The sequence below is a fragment of the Thamnophis sirtalis genome, unplaced genomic scaffold, assembly GCF_051295495.1.
Source record: "Thamnophis sirtalis isolate CommonGarterSnake01/CBP01778 unplaced genomic scaffold, rThaSir2_p1.2 scaffold_5, whole genome shotgun sequence".
NCBI lineage: Eukaryota > Metazoa > Chordata > Lepidosauria > Squamata > Natricidae > Thamnophis > Thamnophis sirtalis.
The window spans coordinates 31,694,597-31,711,479 of NW_028261385.1; the positions used below are offsets into that span (position 1 = coordinate 31,694,597).

The 16,883-nt window shown below is 38.0% G+C and overlaps 1 protein-coding gene across 4 annotated transcripts in view; it reads left to right on the plus strand.

Annotated features, from left to right (window-relative positions):
- RGS7BP (regulator of G protein signaling 7 binding protein) overlaps nt 1–16,535 on the plus strand; it is a 56,029-nt gene extending 39,494 nt beyond the window's left edge. For 2 of the 4 annotated variants that reach the window (XM_014060345.2, XM_087715560.1), the window contains exons 3-6: nt 946–1,076; nt 11,918–12,065; nt 12,976–13,046; nt 15,399–16,535. In XM_014060345.2, the coding sequence (XP_013915820.1) occupies nt 946–1,076; nt 11,918–12,065; nt 12,976–13,046; nt 15,399–15,490 (442 nt within the window). In that variant the 3' untranslated portion in view covers nt 15,491–16,535. Of the gene's footprint in view, nt 1–945; nt 1,077–1,566; nt 2,022–11,917; nt 12,066–12,975; nt 13,047–15,398 lie in introns of those variants that run through there. The other 2 variants (XM_087715558.1, XM_087715559.1) reach the window with 2 other exon arrangements.
- Nucleotides 16,536–16,883: the final 348 nt, after the last annotated feature.

Here is a 16,883-nt window from a genome sequence, read left to right on the forward strand (position 1 = left end):
ATTCTAAAAGTATTTTTCAGTCATAATTAGGATTCACTATAGTTGTGGTCAAGTATAATACTATATTGCAGATAATTAAAAAAATAAATGAATATATTTGGAGCCAGAATGGTAGTATACTTGATCAAAAGAACTATATATTTTAAGCATTCATACATTTGTATGCTAAAAGAATAGCAATCTAAATTTCATAAAGGAATTCACAGGCGTAAATCAATTCTTAATGTAATTTTAAATACTTTTCATATGGAATTAAAAATAACATTCTCTTACATAAAATGAAGCTTGCATTTCCATTTGGCAAGTTTTGGGAAAGATTTAGTAATCGGGGTTGGGTGCTTTTTAAAAAAATAAATCAGCAAAGTTGGAAATCGACTAATGAACTAGTGATCATTAGCATACTGATTTTTCTTGCTGGAGAAAGTAGCAAGAGGAAGGAATCAACACCTTGAAATAAAATTGGGAATGTTTGTTCCTGAAGTGTTTGCTTGATTTTGCTACCAGGGTTTTGAAATATTCATTGCCTTATGTAATTCTTTTGGCGTCATTGATTTTCACGATAACAATCACAAATTGTTTTTTCAACTGAACTTCCAGCCTTGGCTTCTCTTATCCAGAGAAGTAAGGCAGGGAGGAATTGGTAGATGATGATTCTATATCTTCTAGATGGTTTTTTGTTTAGGCATTTCTTTCGAAAGAACAATGTTTGTGTGTGTATACACTATATTGCCAAAAGTATTCGCTCACAACTGCTTCTGACTTTGTGGATGGGTGAGCGAATACTTTTGGCAATATTGTGTGTGTGTACGTGCGCACGCACATACATACACACACACACACAGAGTATGTATAATGTAAGTTGTATGGAAAATGTGGAGAGGAGAATCATTGGTTGGAAATGATAACATTTTCTAGTTGTTTTACACATACATATATCTATTGCAGGCCAGAAGATGGTGAAATTCATCCTGAAATCTGTAGACTATATATCCAGTTACAGTGTTGCTTAGAAATGTACACAACAGAGATGCTGAAATCCATATGCCTTCTTGGATCGCTTCAACTTCATCGGAAAGGTAGGAAGGTAACATATGAGAAATCCTTCAGATATTGTTTCACTCAGTTCAGCTGTCATTGGCTAATTGTGAAATAGGACTATTATCTATTAATCTTCAGTCAGTCTGCCCATATATAGTTACAGAGCCTTTGTACCTCAGTCCAGACCTTTGTAGCCATTCCATTGCAGTTGAGATTTCTTACATCTTTAGGCAGTATAAATAGTCAGATGCAGATTTGCAAAAGAATATGGATGTTGATTTGTTGCTTTCAAAAAAATTATTCTAGCCACAGGTCCCTATGAACTAATTTACTTTTAAGTAAATAATCTAAAAGCATTGTTTTAAAGTGTCAAACAGTATCTGTATATTTAGCTGGAAACAAATATTTTTTCTCATTATCCCTAAAAGTCAAAGCAATATATATGTGGTCCGTCCCATCCTCTTCACACACACACACATACATACAAACACACCCCAACCATTTTATCTCTTCTTATTTCTTCCATAGGCCAAAATAAAACCCACTGTTACTTGGAATCATGGATCCCATATTTCAAAACAGCACACAAGCTCAAAATCAGCAAAACAGAAAAAGTGCACCAGCTTCCTTTCATAGCTTGTTCTTTGGTTCACCAATCTAAATGTTTCTCTCATGGATTCTCTAGAAGTAAAGCAGGGCCCTATTAAACAGCTTCTGGGAACTCTGAAAAAAGTCTTACTTGGAGCAGATGATTACTTGGCTTTTCATGGGGTGATTAATATACCATTGTTAAGCTGACTATATAAAATGAAAGTGGTCAACACTGATTTCTCTTCGATTTTTTAGGTATCTTATGCACAGCTCCTATTCTCTGTGCATGCAGGATTTATACTTGCTGCATAGAAATTCACATTCGTTACATGGATTGCAGAAATTATCAATATGCCAAGGTATAAGCAAGGTTACCATAATAGTTCACCATAGGGGAGTCAGAAATAAAGACTCAGTTGAGGGTCACCGAAGAGAATAGTGACTGGAGAATTCAGTAAGTTTAGTCAGAAGTCAGAAAACCTTGTCTAGAAATCAAAAATCACAATAAACATCAGGAATTGAATTGCAGGTTGCTTTGTGTTAAATCATGGCTTTTACGTTGCTGTCTTTATTTCTCCTGCTTCAAATCCATACTCATATTGATCACATATCTTTGTTTAGAAAATGTCCTGTTCCCAAATGTTCTTCTGGAAAAGCTCTCTTGTCATCAGCTGTTTCCGTACTTTTATACTTTTGAGTTATTTGTATTCATATGAGTTTGGAGATGTGCCTGTGTCCAAATTGATCTTAGTTGCCAGGTGGCTGCACATAGAAGGTGGCTGTGGCAATCTCTGCCCCAGGTTGCTTGAGATTTCTTTACTGCCAAATTATAATACAATTCACTTACCCTTGTATTGATGGATAATGGAATGGGCATAATACTGGTCATCTTTTTTTCTACCTTGCCACTGAATGGAGGTGTCCTAAAGTAGCAAAGTGAAAGAGCAGGTGGGCTTTTGATACCTGGCATGATAAATTTTTCTTTCAAAACTCTATGCACTTAATTTTATGAAAGAACATTTAATTTCTTGTTTCTCTGCCATGTTGACTAATGAAGGGAAGTAGGCCTTCCTTTCCAACTATCAATCATGGGGATTGGGAACAATCCTTCTTCCCTGCTGCAAAACATATTTACTCCCCGATTTTGTCTCATGATATATATTCCCGGAAAATGGGCTATTCCTCTAGAGCAGGAGGGTCAAACTTGATTTCATTAAGGGCCGCATCAGGGTTGTGTTTGGCCTCGGGGGACTGGGGTGGTCATGGCCAGGGTGGGCGTGGCCAGCTCGATGTCACTCTTGTCAGGGATGTCTGTGGTGGCCCAAGCACTCTGCCAGTGAAAACAGGTTCACAAGCTCTATTTTTGGCTGCCACACAGTCTCTTGCAGAGACTGTGCCAGAGAAAATGTAACTCGAAGGGCCGTGTGCAAGCTCCATTTTCAGTGGCAGAATGTTGCAGAAGACCTGGGCAGCCAAAAACGGAGCTCGGGAGCCCATTTTCGCTGGCAGAAGAACCCTGGGCTGGTCCTTCACTGATTCCAGGGCAGACCCGCGAGCTAGATCTAAGTACCTTGAGTTTGACACCCTGCTCTAGAGCGGTGTTTCTCAATTTCAACAACTTTAAGTTATTTGTACTTCAGCTCCTAGAATTCCACAGTCAGCATGACTTTGGGCTCATCAATCTCTCTCTCAGCCCAATTCACCTTAAATGGTTGGTGTGATGGAGAAAATTAGGGAAGAGAAAGGAGTATGTTTGCCGCTTTGAGTTATTTATAAAAATAATACTATAAGTTGGGATATAAATAAACAAAATACCTACATGCCTCTAGCATTTTGCTTTTACTCATGAGAAATAGAGCCTCCATGTTTAAAACACTTGGTTGCCATCTACTGATCATCTAGAGTTCTGTAACTAGATCATGGTTAGATGAAAATTTGGAGCGTTCTTTCTTTCCTCTCCGAACAAAGTGATTTTCAAAAGGGCAATGACTATAAAATCTGCAGTATGTTGTAGAAAAGGGAGACTGGAACATTAATTGCCTGCTTCCTCCCTGATGCAGTTGTAATTTAAGCCATGGTTGTACCATTTATATTATTTTTTAATGGAGGAGGAGCATTGACAGCATTCTGTGACGTTAAATAACAAGCGTAAGACTAATTTCATCATGAACAATATCTCAATCTGTAGCATCAAGGGTCAGTATTATTTGCAAATGCTGTGCAAATGCGCAGTGGTTAGAGTGCAGTACTGCAGGTTACTTCTCCTGACTGCCAGCTGCCTGCAATTTGGCAGTTCAAATCTCACCAGGCTCAAGATTGAACCAGCCTTCATCCTTCTGAGGTGGGTAAAATGAGGGCCCAGATTGTTGGAGGCAATATGCTGACTCTGTAAACCGCTTAGAGAGGGCTGTAAAGCACTATGAAGCGGTATATAAGTCGTAATTGTTATTGCTACTTGGGGGAAGGAACGATATCAAGCTTGTTCCTCTTACGTTTTGAGGTTGTGGGTGGGAGATTCATATGCAGTTTGTCTTTCCACCCAGTGTAGAAGCTATAAGTATATAACAGCTAAAAATAGCATGTAAGGCGCTCTCAGTTAGCCATTTGTCTTCTTTTTTATTTGCTCCTTTATAATATTTTAGTATGCTGTTTAACAGAAAGAGAAAAGTCAATCCTTTCAAGTTTGATTTGAAAGATAGGGCATGAAAGGAAAATTAGGGAATGGAAAGAAGTGGAGGAGCATAGAAAAACACATTTTTTTCAATCTACTTAGAGTTGCTTTTATGCAAGATGGGTGGCATATAAATTTAATAAATAATTTCTTAAGAGCACAGAATTCTCATAAAAATTAATTAAGACAGAAACAAATCAAAGAGGGGGAAAGTCTGAAGCAGAATTGTTGAAGTGACTCTACTTCTTAGTTCTGGTAGTTGGTGAAATGGCAATTTATAAGGGAGGGGGATTAGGTCAGGACTTAATGACATCAATATTATTGGTCTCTGCATCTCCACTTACCAAATAGAAAACAATATGAAGGTCTGGCCAGGACCTGAAATTACTGCCAATCAAAGCAAGCATATTACACTAGATGTAAGAAGCAAAGTGGCTCCTGAATACATAGCGAGACAATCCAGTAGAAGGAAATAGACTAATGTACTTCATGTACTAATGGAACAGAATTTCTGAATAATTCTCTCGTTAATGCTGGGAAACCCTATCCAGCCCTTGCTTATTAATGGAGACCGAGTGGAGCAAGTGGCCAATTTTAAATTTCTAGGTGTTACCTTAAAAGAGGGCCTGACCTGAGGCACTCACATTGCAACACTGGTCAAAAGGGCCCAGCAGAGATTATACTACCTGAGACTTCTCAGGAAACAACAATTGAATGAAAAACTGCTGGTGACTGTCTACTGCTGCACCATAGAGAGTATTTTAACTTATTGCACCTGTGTATGGTTTGCCAATTGCACAGTGGCAGATGGGATAGCACTCCAGAGGGTTAACGTCATTGCCCAGAGGATCATTCGTTGCCCTCTCCCCTCTTTGGAAGAACTTTATAGTTCCCGCTGCCTTAAGAAAGTTCAAAACATTCTTAAAGATCCATCTCATCCTGGGTACCCTTTTTTTGAACTATTACCATCTGGCAGACGGTACAGGATAATAAAAACAAGGACAAATAGGCTGAAAAACAGCTTCTATTCCAGGGCAATAACCACATTGAATTCTATGGTATAGTGCAATATCGGATTTTCAATTTCAATTATATAGAAAGTAAAGGATGTATGTTTGTGTTTTTATTTTCATAGTTATAATGTATACTGAAGACTGCATTTAATTTCGTTGTACCATGTGGAATGACAATAAGGTAAACTAAACTAAACTGTTTCTAAGAGGCTTCAAGCTGTGCCTTTGTTCTCAGTATTAAGGAAGGTGATGTCCACCAAGCACTCCTAATCTTCTGAACGTAAGAGTGGTATCATTGCGTTATTAATTGACACATAAAAGGCATCACAGTTGATCTAACATACAGCAGCTATTTGCAACTGCATCTTCCATGTTTAACTCTGAATATTATTTTATTTCCAGGCACTGGGGTTCTGAATCTGTGCTATATAGTCAAATTGCATTACTACACAATTATCTGGGAGATGTGTACCAATTAATTTTTCACCTGGCTGCACTTGTTTTCCTTATTAATATGTTCCCAAGAATGTGTAACTATGATTAAATGTAACATCATCAGGTCTCTGACCCCCTAAACTCAGGAAGACAGGTGATCAACTTCAGCAAGCTGTGCAGTTGGATGCTTTGCTGATTTTTCTTGCCTTGTGGATACAAAACAATTTTGCAAAATCAAAACTTAAGGTTCCCTGTTGCTTTTTATATCATTTGTAAAGTTCCCCTTGCTACCTAGGTCCATTTTCTTCCTTCAGGGAGCTAATCTACAGAAATAAAATCAACCTCCTTGTATGGGGGCAGTAAACATATTGAAACTAAAATAGTTCTTTTGCAAAAAGAAACACTGAGCTGTTTATAATCCAGATGTGCCCTTCTCTTGCAAGCACGATGCCTTCCTCCTACACACTAATTGAGCAGAAGCCAAACCTTAGGAACTCAACTCTGCACGGCTTGCTCTGCGGATATTCTTAGGGGGAGAGAAAAGGAAAGGAGTGCTTTTGAAAGCACTACTATGCCGCACAAAAATAGCACAGCCCCTCATCATTTTTTGGTAAATTCATATTTGCCAGAATTAAGAAAGTAAAAAGAAATTATCCACAGGACTTATTCCTCCTGTTATTACTTACAAAACACTTTTCTATAAGAATGTCACACTTTTAACGCACAAATGCTTTTAATTTTTTAAAGTTTTCCCACAGTGTTCACTCAGCCCCCTATGCTCTTCTTTCTTAAGTCCTATAGAATGTTATTCCAGTAACTCCTGCTAAGTGGCACAAGTTGGGATATATATCATCTAGCTTGCCTGTTTATTTCAAGGAGTAACTTGCTAGCAAACCCTGTGCTTATGTCACAAAGCTGATGTGAGCAGCTTTTCCTGGAGAATATTGTATAAATAGATCGTGGTAGAACTGTGAGAGTTCCACCTCTGTGCTGCTTGCACAGCCTCAAGTTGTCAAATAAAAGAAATGCCAAATCGTAGATAAGTTTCTTGCAGAAACATAAATTAAAGTATTCTTGACCAAAGACTCTCCAGTCTCCTTGACTCATTTAGTGGTGAATTCATCTACTTTCTAAGTATATCTATACATTCTGTCATACTTAACCAATTTCATTGTATAATGATGTACAATGACAATAAAGGCTATACTAGACTTCTGCTACTAAGAAGTCACTTGGAAAGTGCTTTCTGTTAATTAAATGCATCATCTGCATTTAATGTAACAGAATGTGTCTTGGTCTTCTGTTTACTATCACATCCCTTTAGATAAATAATAAATATATCTAATGCCTCCCTTGTCCTCCTAATGATTGATGTCTAGTTTCTTTGGTAGTTCTTATTACCGTCAATATGACAGGCTGAACTGGACACAGTAATCAAAATGAGCCATTCACAAATCAAAAGAAATTAAAATGTATTGTTCATTATTCTTGTTTTATGTATTATTAATTCTCTGTAACTCATCTAGAATCCACTAAAATCAAGGAAGTGATAAATTATATACATGCATACTTGTAATGTCACATCATTAGAAATTAAATGTGCTGATTTATCTTTTGATTATAATGACTATTACTCCAAAGTCTTTTTTACAAGCACTTCTACAAAACCATTTATATTTACACATTTAACTTCTCTTCCTTAAGTGAAGAAATTTGCAGTTGCCTCATTTGAATTTCTAGCATGTAGGAAATTTATTTTTTTTGTTCGCTTCATTAACTTTTGGCCTAGAAGAAATCATTTTATTTATATAACAAATATATACACTTCATATTACTCCATTATGATTATTCGTTGATTTATTTCATTTATGTAGCTGTCCATCTTACATATGTTAATTAATCCACATCTTTAGTAACTTCCCTGCTTTGAATATTTTTCCAACAATTCTCTGATATGCGCGTGCAGGCACACAGACAAACAAAAACATGGCCAAGTGCTTTGTAGCAAATTTCTTTCCATTTGCCTAATCCAGGGGTTTCAAACTCAATTTCATTGAGTGCTGCATCAGGGTTGTGTTTGAACTCGGGAGGCCAGAGTGGAGGGGCCAGAGTGGGTGTGGCCAGCTCAATATCACTCCTGTGAGGGGTGCCTGTGGTGGCCCGAGTGCTCTTCCAGTGAAAACGGACTCCTGAGCTCAATTTTCAGCTGCCACAGCCTCCTGCAACCCTGGAGCTCCATTTTCACTGGCAGAGGGTTGCCAGAGGCCGTGGCAGCCGAAAGTGGAGCTCAGGAGCCCGTTTTCGCTGGAAGAAGCACCATAGGCCAATCCTTCACTGCTTCCAGGGCAGCCCCGCAGTCCAGATCTAATTACTCCATGGGCCAGGTCTGGCCCATGGGCCTTGAGTTTGACACCTCTGGTCTAATCAGTGTTTCTCCACCTTGATAACTTAAGAGTTCAGCTCCCACAATTTCCCAGCCAAGGAAATTGACCAGAAACACTGGTCTGAATGATCACTTGAAGCAGATGCTTATGCATCTTTTGCCCAAGCAATTCACATGCTGATTTTTAATTATTTCACCCTCTAAGTCTACTCTTCCACATGCACTTTTAAAAAGACGAATTGGGGAGGAAATGTGATGGCTGAGGCAAACAACAAAAAAAGAAACACAGTCACCAAGAGAACTTGGGTGTCTATTTACGAGCTTCTGCTGTGATGAGTGTTGGAAATGCCTATCTGTTCACAGGTGCCACTTCAAAGCCACTTCATAACCATTTTGTCCTGAACAAGGTGGAGCAATTGCCCGGCGGCAGTCAAGTATTTGTAAGGGGGACATTGCTGACAGACAGTTGAATGCATTTTGTACTCCTCGTGGCATCGATACTGACTAAAAGGAGTCATTATTTGCAATGTCCTTCAAATTCAAGCAGATTTGAAGAGTTGATTGAAATAGAAGGAATCCTGGGCAATGGAGCCTTCTGAATTACCGAGAGAAGGCATTTCTTTCTTTCTGTCTCCTTTTTGAAGCTGAAGGAAGTAGCCTGTTACTTCTGTTTTACCCTCTTGAGTCAAGCTATTTCTGTTAACAGGGATGAGCTATTTCACCAATTCTCTCCAAAGCAGGGCATTTTTGCTTAAACGGCTTTAAAAAAAAAATCAACAGCGGAAATTGCGGGTGGGCCGCCCACAGACCCTGGCTCTATGCTGTCCTATTTAGTCATGTTTTTGAGGCCGGGTGCATGCGCAAAAGGCGCTAACATGAGCAAAGCACATGCACAGAAGGCCGGGAGCATGCGCAGAAGTGGGGAGCGCATGCTTGGGTGGAGAACCAGTGGTAACAAAATGTGAAACCCAGCACTTTTTCACCAATGGAAATCACTTTTCCCTTTTCTTCTTTGCATGCTTGATATTTCCCAAGGTTCAAAACTTCAGCAGGTCCATAGCTGTATAAGCCACGTAGTTTGTCAGCCATTTTTTTCTCTCTTCATTTTAAATTAAAAGATTTAAAAAGAGGGGGAAGTGCAGGTTAAAAAAAAGGAGAGAAAAATGGTGTTGACTTCTGAACCTTTCCAACAAAGTAAAATGCTAATAATTTATGACCTCAGTTTTTTACACTACTATAATTATTACAAACCAATTCTATAAGTAGAGAATTACTAAACCTTCTACTAAATCTTTACTAAATTCTAAATTTCATTTTTTTTCTGTTTCAAGAATAAAAACCAGAAGCAATATCCAGTAAAAACAAGATCAACTTAAATGTCTTTGTTAAAAACAGTTTATATCACCATCTTAACCTAATCCATTTTTCCCTGTTGTGGGAAATGACATATATTTCTATTTGCACTTATTAATCTTTCTAAATTGTCATCATCTATATCACTATGCTTCATCAAACTATCTTTTTTGTTAGATTCTTTAATAAAATTGTAAATTATAATCAATCAAATAAATGTGGCAGATTCATGGAAATGACAAAATAGATTCCTTTAATTCTTTATATTACTCCATCAAAGAAAGAAAAAAAGTAGTCCACGTTTCTTTAATTTGGGTCAACTCTAGCAGCCCTCCTCCTCCTCCTCATTCAACAATAATGATGTCCCTGAAAGTGGCACAGATCTTTACAAAGGAATAAGAGGCTGTGACTGAAAAGAGCTTCTTTTAGCTTAGTAAATATAATAAATAAAGTGTTTAAGAAGTGAAAGGTGTAATTTATTATTCATTTTAAAAAATGCCCCAAAGGCTGGTTTTTCAAGCCCCACCTCCCGGCTTTTGTAGATGTGGCCTGGCACTTGTGTGTGATTTCAGAGTCTGTTTGCAGACTGCCCCACTGTGTGGAAGAACTTATGGGGTGATTCTAGGACTCTTCCTAACCCAGGAGACACATATAAACTTAGAGAACTCAGTTTTCTGTTTATAAATTGAAAAAGCTTTGGTCAAGAATGGGCCTTTTGGACTGTTGGCCATATCACAGGGATCAAAATCAGTCAGGATAATGGTTGTGACCATGCAGTTGAACATTTTTACATGCCTCATAAGAGGTTTTGCTTGTGAGTATCATCTTGACTTTTTTGATACACATGTACACTATTGGCCTCTTCTATAAATGAGTATGCATTTTAAATGTTAAGAGTATAGCATAGGTCCGTGATGGTGAACCTATGGCACAGGTGTCACAGGTAGCACATGAGGGCGCCGCCCTAGTTCAGCTTTGCTGTGTGTGCGCACATGCCTCTCACCGACCAGCTGGTCGTAGAATCTCTGCTATGCATGCGCATGGGGCAGAATGCATGTGGGGGTGCATGCACATGTGGGGGGCACATGCAGGGGGTGCATGCGTGGGGGAAGTGTCCGTGCAGGGGTACACACATGAATGGAGGGTGGGGCACGTGCAGGAGAGATGCGCATACCTGGGAGTGGGACACATGCTCAGACTCGTGCATGCATTGTATTTTGGGGGTTCACACGGAAACGCGCTTTGGGCACTCGGTCTGGAAAAGGTTAGCCATCACTGGCATAGCTGATACTTGTCTTTTTGGCCAATTCATGCAGTGGTGGGATTCAAAATAGGAATAGAAAAATAGGAACCACCTTTGGTGGGAAAGTAACAGTGTTCTGTGCGCCTTTGGCATTTAGTCATGCTGGCCACATGACCACGGAAACGTCTTCAGACAGCACTGGCTCTTCAGCTTTGAAATGGAGATGAGCACCGCTCCCTAGAGTCAGGAATGACTAGCACATATGTGTCAGGGGAACCTTTACTTTTTCCTAGTATTATTCAATTTGTCATATTGTCAAACATACAAGTGGAATGTGGTCTGGAGCCATAGGAGGGAGGATCTTTTTCCCAGAAGGCAAAAATATAGGGAGCTAGGAATCTCTGGTAGGCAGGAAGAGAACCAGGTGAGATCCTCCCTAGAAATTCACAGAGTGTATCTATAGTTACTGCTGGTAAGATTCTATTTGTAGGCAAACAAAAAGTAATCTACTCAGAAGTAGTTCCACATGTTGTTCTTGATTGCTTGGGCCTGAAAAATGGTTTGTTTATGTAATTTATTTATAGCACCAAAATTAAGCAGAGGCAAGTAAAAGGATTAGGGAAAAGATATTTGTTAGGAATATAATCTAACGGTTGGGTTGGCAATATATAAATCATATAGCAATGCTGTACCTGTTTCTTTAAATCATACTGTAAAATGTGATTGGTTGCTGTTTTTCTCAATTGGCCATAAGAGGGAGCCAGAATGATTGTTAGTTCTCTGTTCGTTAGATGCTGGGCTGATCTGATCTGAGTGTTGTGGAAGCTGGCTGTTAGAAAGTGCCGTGAGCTATTATAAGTTTTGCAACTGGTAGCAAACTTTGAGTACTGAACTGATTATATAATACTGGACTATGTTATTTGAATTGTCCCTTAAATGAAAGACATTGATGACTGACTAAATTATCCGTGTATGACTTGCACCATTTGATGGACTCTGATACCTCTATTTCTGAAAGTAAAAGCCTATTTAAACTGCAGTGTCTCTGTATGGTGGTTTGTGTGTTCTCCAACACAATTCTAACAACGCTTCGCTGAACGTACTCGCTCTCCCAACGGGGAGCTTACCTAACAATATTGACATATCATCTTTGTGATTAAATATGTTTTGTTTGGTGCTTTTCTTCAAAGGGATGGAGACCTGTGCAGCACCCAAGAGCCTTGACAGTAAGTTAGAGGAGAGTTCGGAAGCTCCTATTTTGGAAGAAACATCATCTTCGCCAGTAGAAATACAACAACATTTATGGCAGGTTTCCACAGATATTGAAAACACCGAGAGGTGTGTGCTTTTGGGGGGGAGATCTGATTGTGTTCTTAAATTTATTTATTTTTACTTCTATATTTATTTAATAGAATTCGTCAAAGCTATTCCATAGTTTCAGTATCACAGCTGGAAAAAAAATGCAGCACTACATACGAGAGGTGAAATGCTCTGAAGTCTGCTACTGGTTTGCTTGCACCCGCATGCACACCAAACTTTTTTAAAACTTTTTTTTTCTCCCAAACCGGTAGTTAAAAAATGCTTTAAAAAGTAAAAAAATAATCAGCTGTGCCACGCGATCATTGAAACTTTTTTTTCTTTACTTTTTTAAAGCATTTTTTTACTACTGGTTTGGGTGAACCGGTAACATTTCACCGCTGCTAGATACCTAAATAAATGGTAACTGATCTCAGTTTTGTGAGCAAAACTAATAAAGCTGAATGATACTGATGTACATTTGCTGTAAATTGCCTGATGTATACTTGTCAACGTACAGTATATCACGATGGTGTGCTTGTTTTTTATTGCTGGTTTTTATTCTCATAGGTTTTTAATTTTTGTGCAGTAATAAAGATTTGATTGTAATAAAGATTGATTTGAATATTTATTCATTGCATTCCATTATGATTGGTCTGGACTATAAACATTTAAATAAGTATTAGAAATATCACACATCCAAAATAAATAGATTTTGAATATGTATTGATGCCATCCTTACCACTCTCTAATTCTTCCTTCTTATGGTTTTTTATTGTTGCTCTTATTGTTAGAATAGTCTCAAAGTAAAAGCTGATATTTATTTAAACTGTGTTGATACCATACTTGCTTTATGTATATACTCATTTTTTAAAAAAAATCCGTAGTTTATTATTGTATTCTAGAATGTATAAATAGGCCTTTATTTAAGTTCTTTGTTTTATTTCTGCAGGGATATGAGAGAAATGAAAAACCTTTTAAGTAAACTCAGGGAGACTATGCCTTTACCATTGAAAAATCAAGGTAAGGTTTTCTTTTCTGTATTTATCAATACGATTGTTGAGTGGGCAGTCTAAATTCCTTTCAGTAATAGTAAATGAATTTCTTATAAACTAGTTTGGATGCCTCAAAACACGTGATATCTGTTGTTGGTTCCCATGCCACGGAGTCTATTATGCTTAACATTCTTTGAGGCATTATGAAGGTGATGGTACCAAAATTCTGGAGCCAGAATTTTCTTGCATTTTTTTAAAAAATTATTATGGGAATTTGGAGGTGTTATTTAAAAAAAATATTAAATCTAATGTAGAGCTTACAATACAGTTTTGATTATTTCCACTTCAGAACAGGACTCAAGGGTCATGGTGGTTTTTTATCCACTTTTAAATAGTTTTTTAGGGATGTGGTGGCTCAGAAGCTAAGATGCTGAGCTTGTTCATCAGAAAGGTCAGTAGTTCGAATACCTAGGGCCACGTAATGGAGTGAGCTACCGTTACTTTTCCCAACTTCTGCCAACCTAGCAGTTCAAAATGCAAGTAGAAAAATAGGAACCACCTTTGGTGGAAAGGTAACAGCATCCCGTGCGCCCTCAGTGTTTAGTCATGCCAGCCACATGACCACAGAGGTATCTTCGGACAGTGCTGACTCTTCTGCTTTGAAACAGAGATGAGCACTGTCCCCTAAAGTTGGGAACAACTAGCACATATCTGCGAGGAGAACCTTTACCTAAGCAGCTTTTGTCTATTCTATGACCTGCAGATATTGTACACTAGACGCCTACTTACCTTAGCAAACAACTGTGCTGTCTGGGCTAAAGTACTTAGGATAATGCATCCAATATAGTACTATACAGTCATGAGTTTGGTGGGAGGCTTCTCCACTCAAAATACTCCATCTATTCTTTCACGTTGCTGTAAAGGTGTACTCATCAATTGCACCCTAATGCTATGAAATAAGATTATAAAATGAGGGGGGGAACCCCACTGACCTCACCCAACTTATGACAACAGTTCTAACTGCAGTAATTAGCAGTCACTGAGGTTGTAAGGTACGATGTTATGTATCCACGACTTGTGGTTTCCTGCCGGTTTCCCCATTGAATTTGCTTGTCAGAAGTCAGCTGTCGCAAATGATCATCACTTGACCACAGGACATTGCAGCTGTCATACAAGCACAGCAGTTGCCAAGCAACCTCAATTTCAAGAACCTGCCCTACGTCCCCTTGTTTAATACCATCATAAGTTGTTGAAGTAGTGGTCAGTAAGTGAAGACTATCTGCACCATCTTTGTCTTTCTTTTTTTTTCTTTAGTTTATATTTTGAAGCTAAAAATATAACTGAGGGACATGACCTTACAGCTGTTGCTGAACCCTATGCATCCTCTGATTTTGTCACTCTGGCTAGGATTGCTGAAGGGTTCAACAATGTTGGAAAGGAACAGGTTCTTTACCTCTGGCTTCCTCCTTACCCCAGCTAAAATAAAGCCTAAAAGTGTATACTACATCTGCTGTTATATACAGTATCATGTACTTTAGCTCCCACTCCTTCCTGTTCTCACATACCATATTTTTTGGAGTATAAGATGCACCTTTCCCCCCCCAAAAAAGAGGGTGAAAATCTGGGTGCATCTTATACACTGAATACAGCATTTTTGGCCTCCCAAAACCCTGCCCCCTTTGCCAAAATGGATGTGCAGAGGGTTTGGGACACCTGCAAAGGGCTCCTGGGTGCTGGGGAGGGCACCCAGGAGGATTTTTTTGCTCTTTTTTGCCCCAACCACCAGGAACACTTTGCAGGCCTCTCAAACTCTGCATGCTCCGTTTTTCACAAAAAATGAGGTGTGCAGGGGGTTTGGGAGGCTTGCAGGGTGCAATAACTTTTTTTAAATTTACAGTTCAAAATCTTGGTGCGTCTCACACTCCGGTGCGTCTTATAGTCTGAAAAATACAGTATTTCGCTGATCAGTTTCTTGTGTGAAAATGGATATTCTAACCACTTCTGCTGTTTAAATTTTCAATATGCTTATAAATGTCTTGGTTACAAAAGTAGATCAGAGTAATCATTGATAATAGCAATAATAACAGTATTAAAGATGCTGGCATTGCTGAAACCTGAAGGTATCAAATATGATTGAGGAAGGTGTCTCTCTCCTAAACCATAATAAAATATATTCCAATATTGAAATGTACACAAGAATTACTATGTATTATTATAGTAAAGTTGGAAGAAAACTTCCCCATTCCCCATGAATCAAGTTTTCCTCTTAAAGCCTTCCAGATTTCACAGCTTGCTTTATAATAAAGCAGCAGTTTTGCAATTAAGATCCGTGCTCAGTTGCTACTGAGACTAACACTAATCTTTTTATTTCAAACCACAGATGATAGCAGCCTGCTAAACTTGACTCCTTATCCATTGGTGCGAAGACCGAAGAGAAGATTCTTTGGATTGTGCTGTCTTGTCTCCAGCTAAATGGTCCATTTCAGAAGAATATAAATTACTGCAGCCATTACAAAATGTCCTTTATTGGGATCAGTTAAAATGTTCTAAGTCAGTGTTTCTCAACTGCAGGAATTTTAAGATGGGTGTACTTCAACACTCAGAATTGGCAGGAAGAATTCTGGAAATTGAAATCCACCCATTTTAAATTTCCTACAATTGAGAAGCACTGTTCTAAAATTACCACATGGGTTTTCTACATGCCCCTTATTATATTTCTTCCTTCCTTTTCAAAGAGTTTGTTGCTGACAACAACCAAATTCAGAAACCCAATTAAACATTATCAATAATATTTTTAAACTTTTAAACTTTTTTTTGATGGCACACAGCATGTCTACTTTAAATCATTTTGTATTAGATGCAAATATGATTATTAACCAACACATGCAGATTTTTTTATTTAGTGTACAAGCCACAACCAATTATGTACAGTGCAACAGTATGACTGTAGCTCTTGCTAGTATGATGTTATGAACATTTGAACATATTCTATTAAGCAATTTTAATCCATAGAAAACTGTTTAGAAGAGCAAAATTGTGCTTAAATTCTAAAATGCTAAAATAAACAGAGCCAATATTGTACGAGAACATACACTTGCTTTTTGTGCTCTCATTCATATTTAGTCTTCCACTCTATAACACAACTTATAAAAGATCATAGTACAATTTTTTAATTTCTAATACATAAGCAACATAACATTGATATGTTGTTCCTGTAAATATGAGATAATATCTACATATTGTATAATGCATAGGAATAGCTATTTTACTTTTTTTAAAGAAAAAAACTGAACATGTTTATGTTACAACCTTAAGTAGAAAATTTAAAAGATGGTGTGGGAAACAATAAAATCCACTGATGTGAAACAGATTATTCCATTTTGTTTCCTGTAAAGGTTGAAGCATGGTGTCAGAACATCAACTTAGTGTTATTGCTTATAAGGCATGCCAGAATAGCTCTAACTGTAAAATATTAAACATTTTACATTGTTAATAAATATTTTTAGTTAAACTAAAACATGTCTTTGTAATATTTATATTATTTTTTTATTCCTCAGCACTATATTTGTTATGAACCATAATTCAGAATGTGATTCTGATCTTGAAACTGACAATGTTGCTCTAGCTGAGCCCTTGCTTCAGAATTGTAAGCCTCAGAAGCCAGTATGTGAAAATTCAGTTGAGGCTGATCAGTCACAGGCATCTCCTGTTCTGCGGGAGCAGTTCGATAACGAGGTACAATCCCTCAAGCAGCAGGTCTAGATTTCTATAGAAGCAAGCAAAGCAATGCTTCTCAATGAGACTCCTTACTAGGCAAAGGGCAAGGTATGAGTGATTGCAGCCAATTGTCATCAGACAAAGTTAG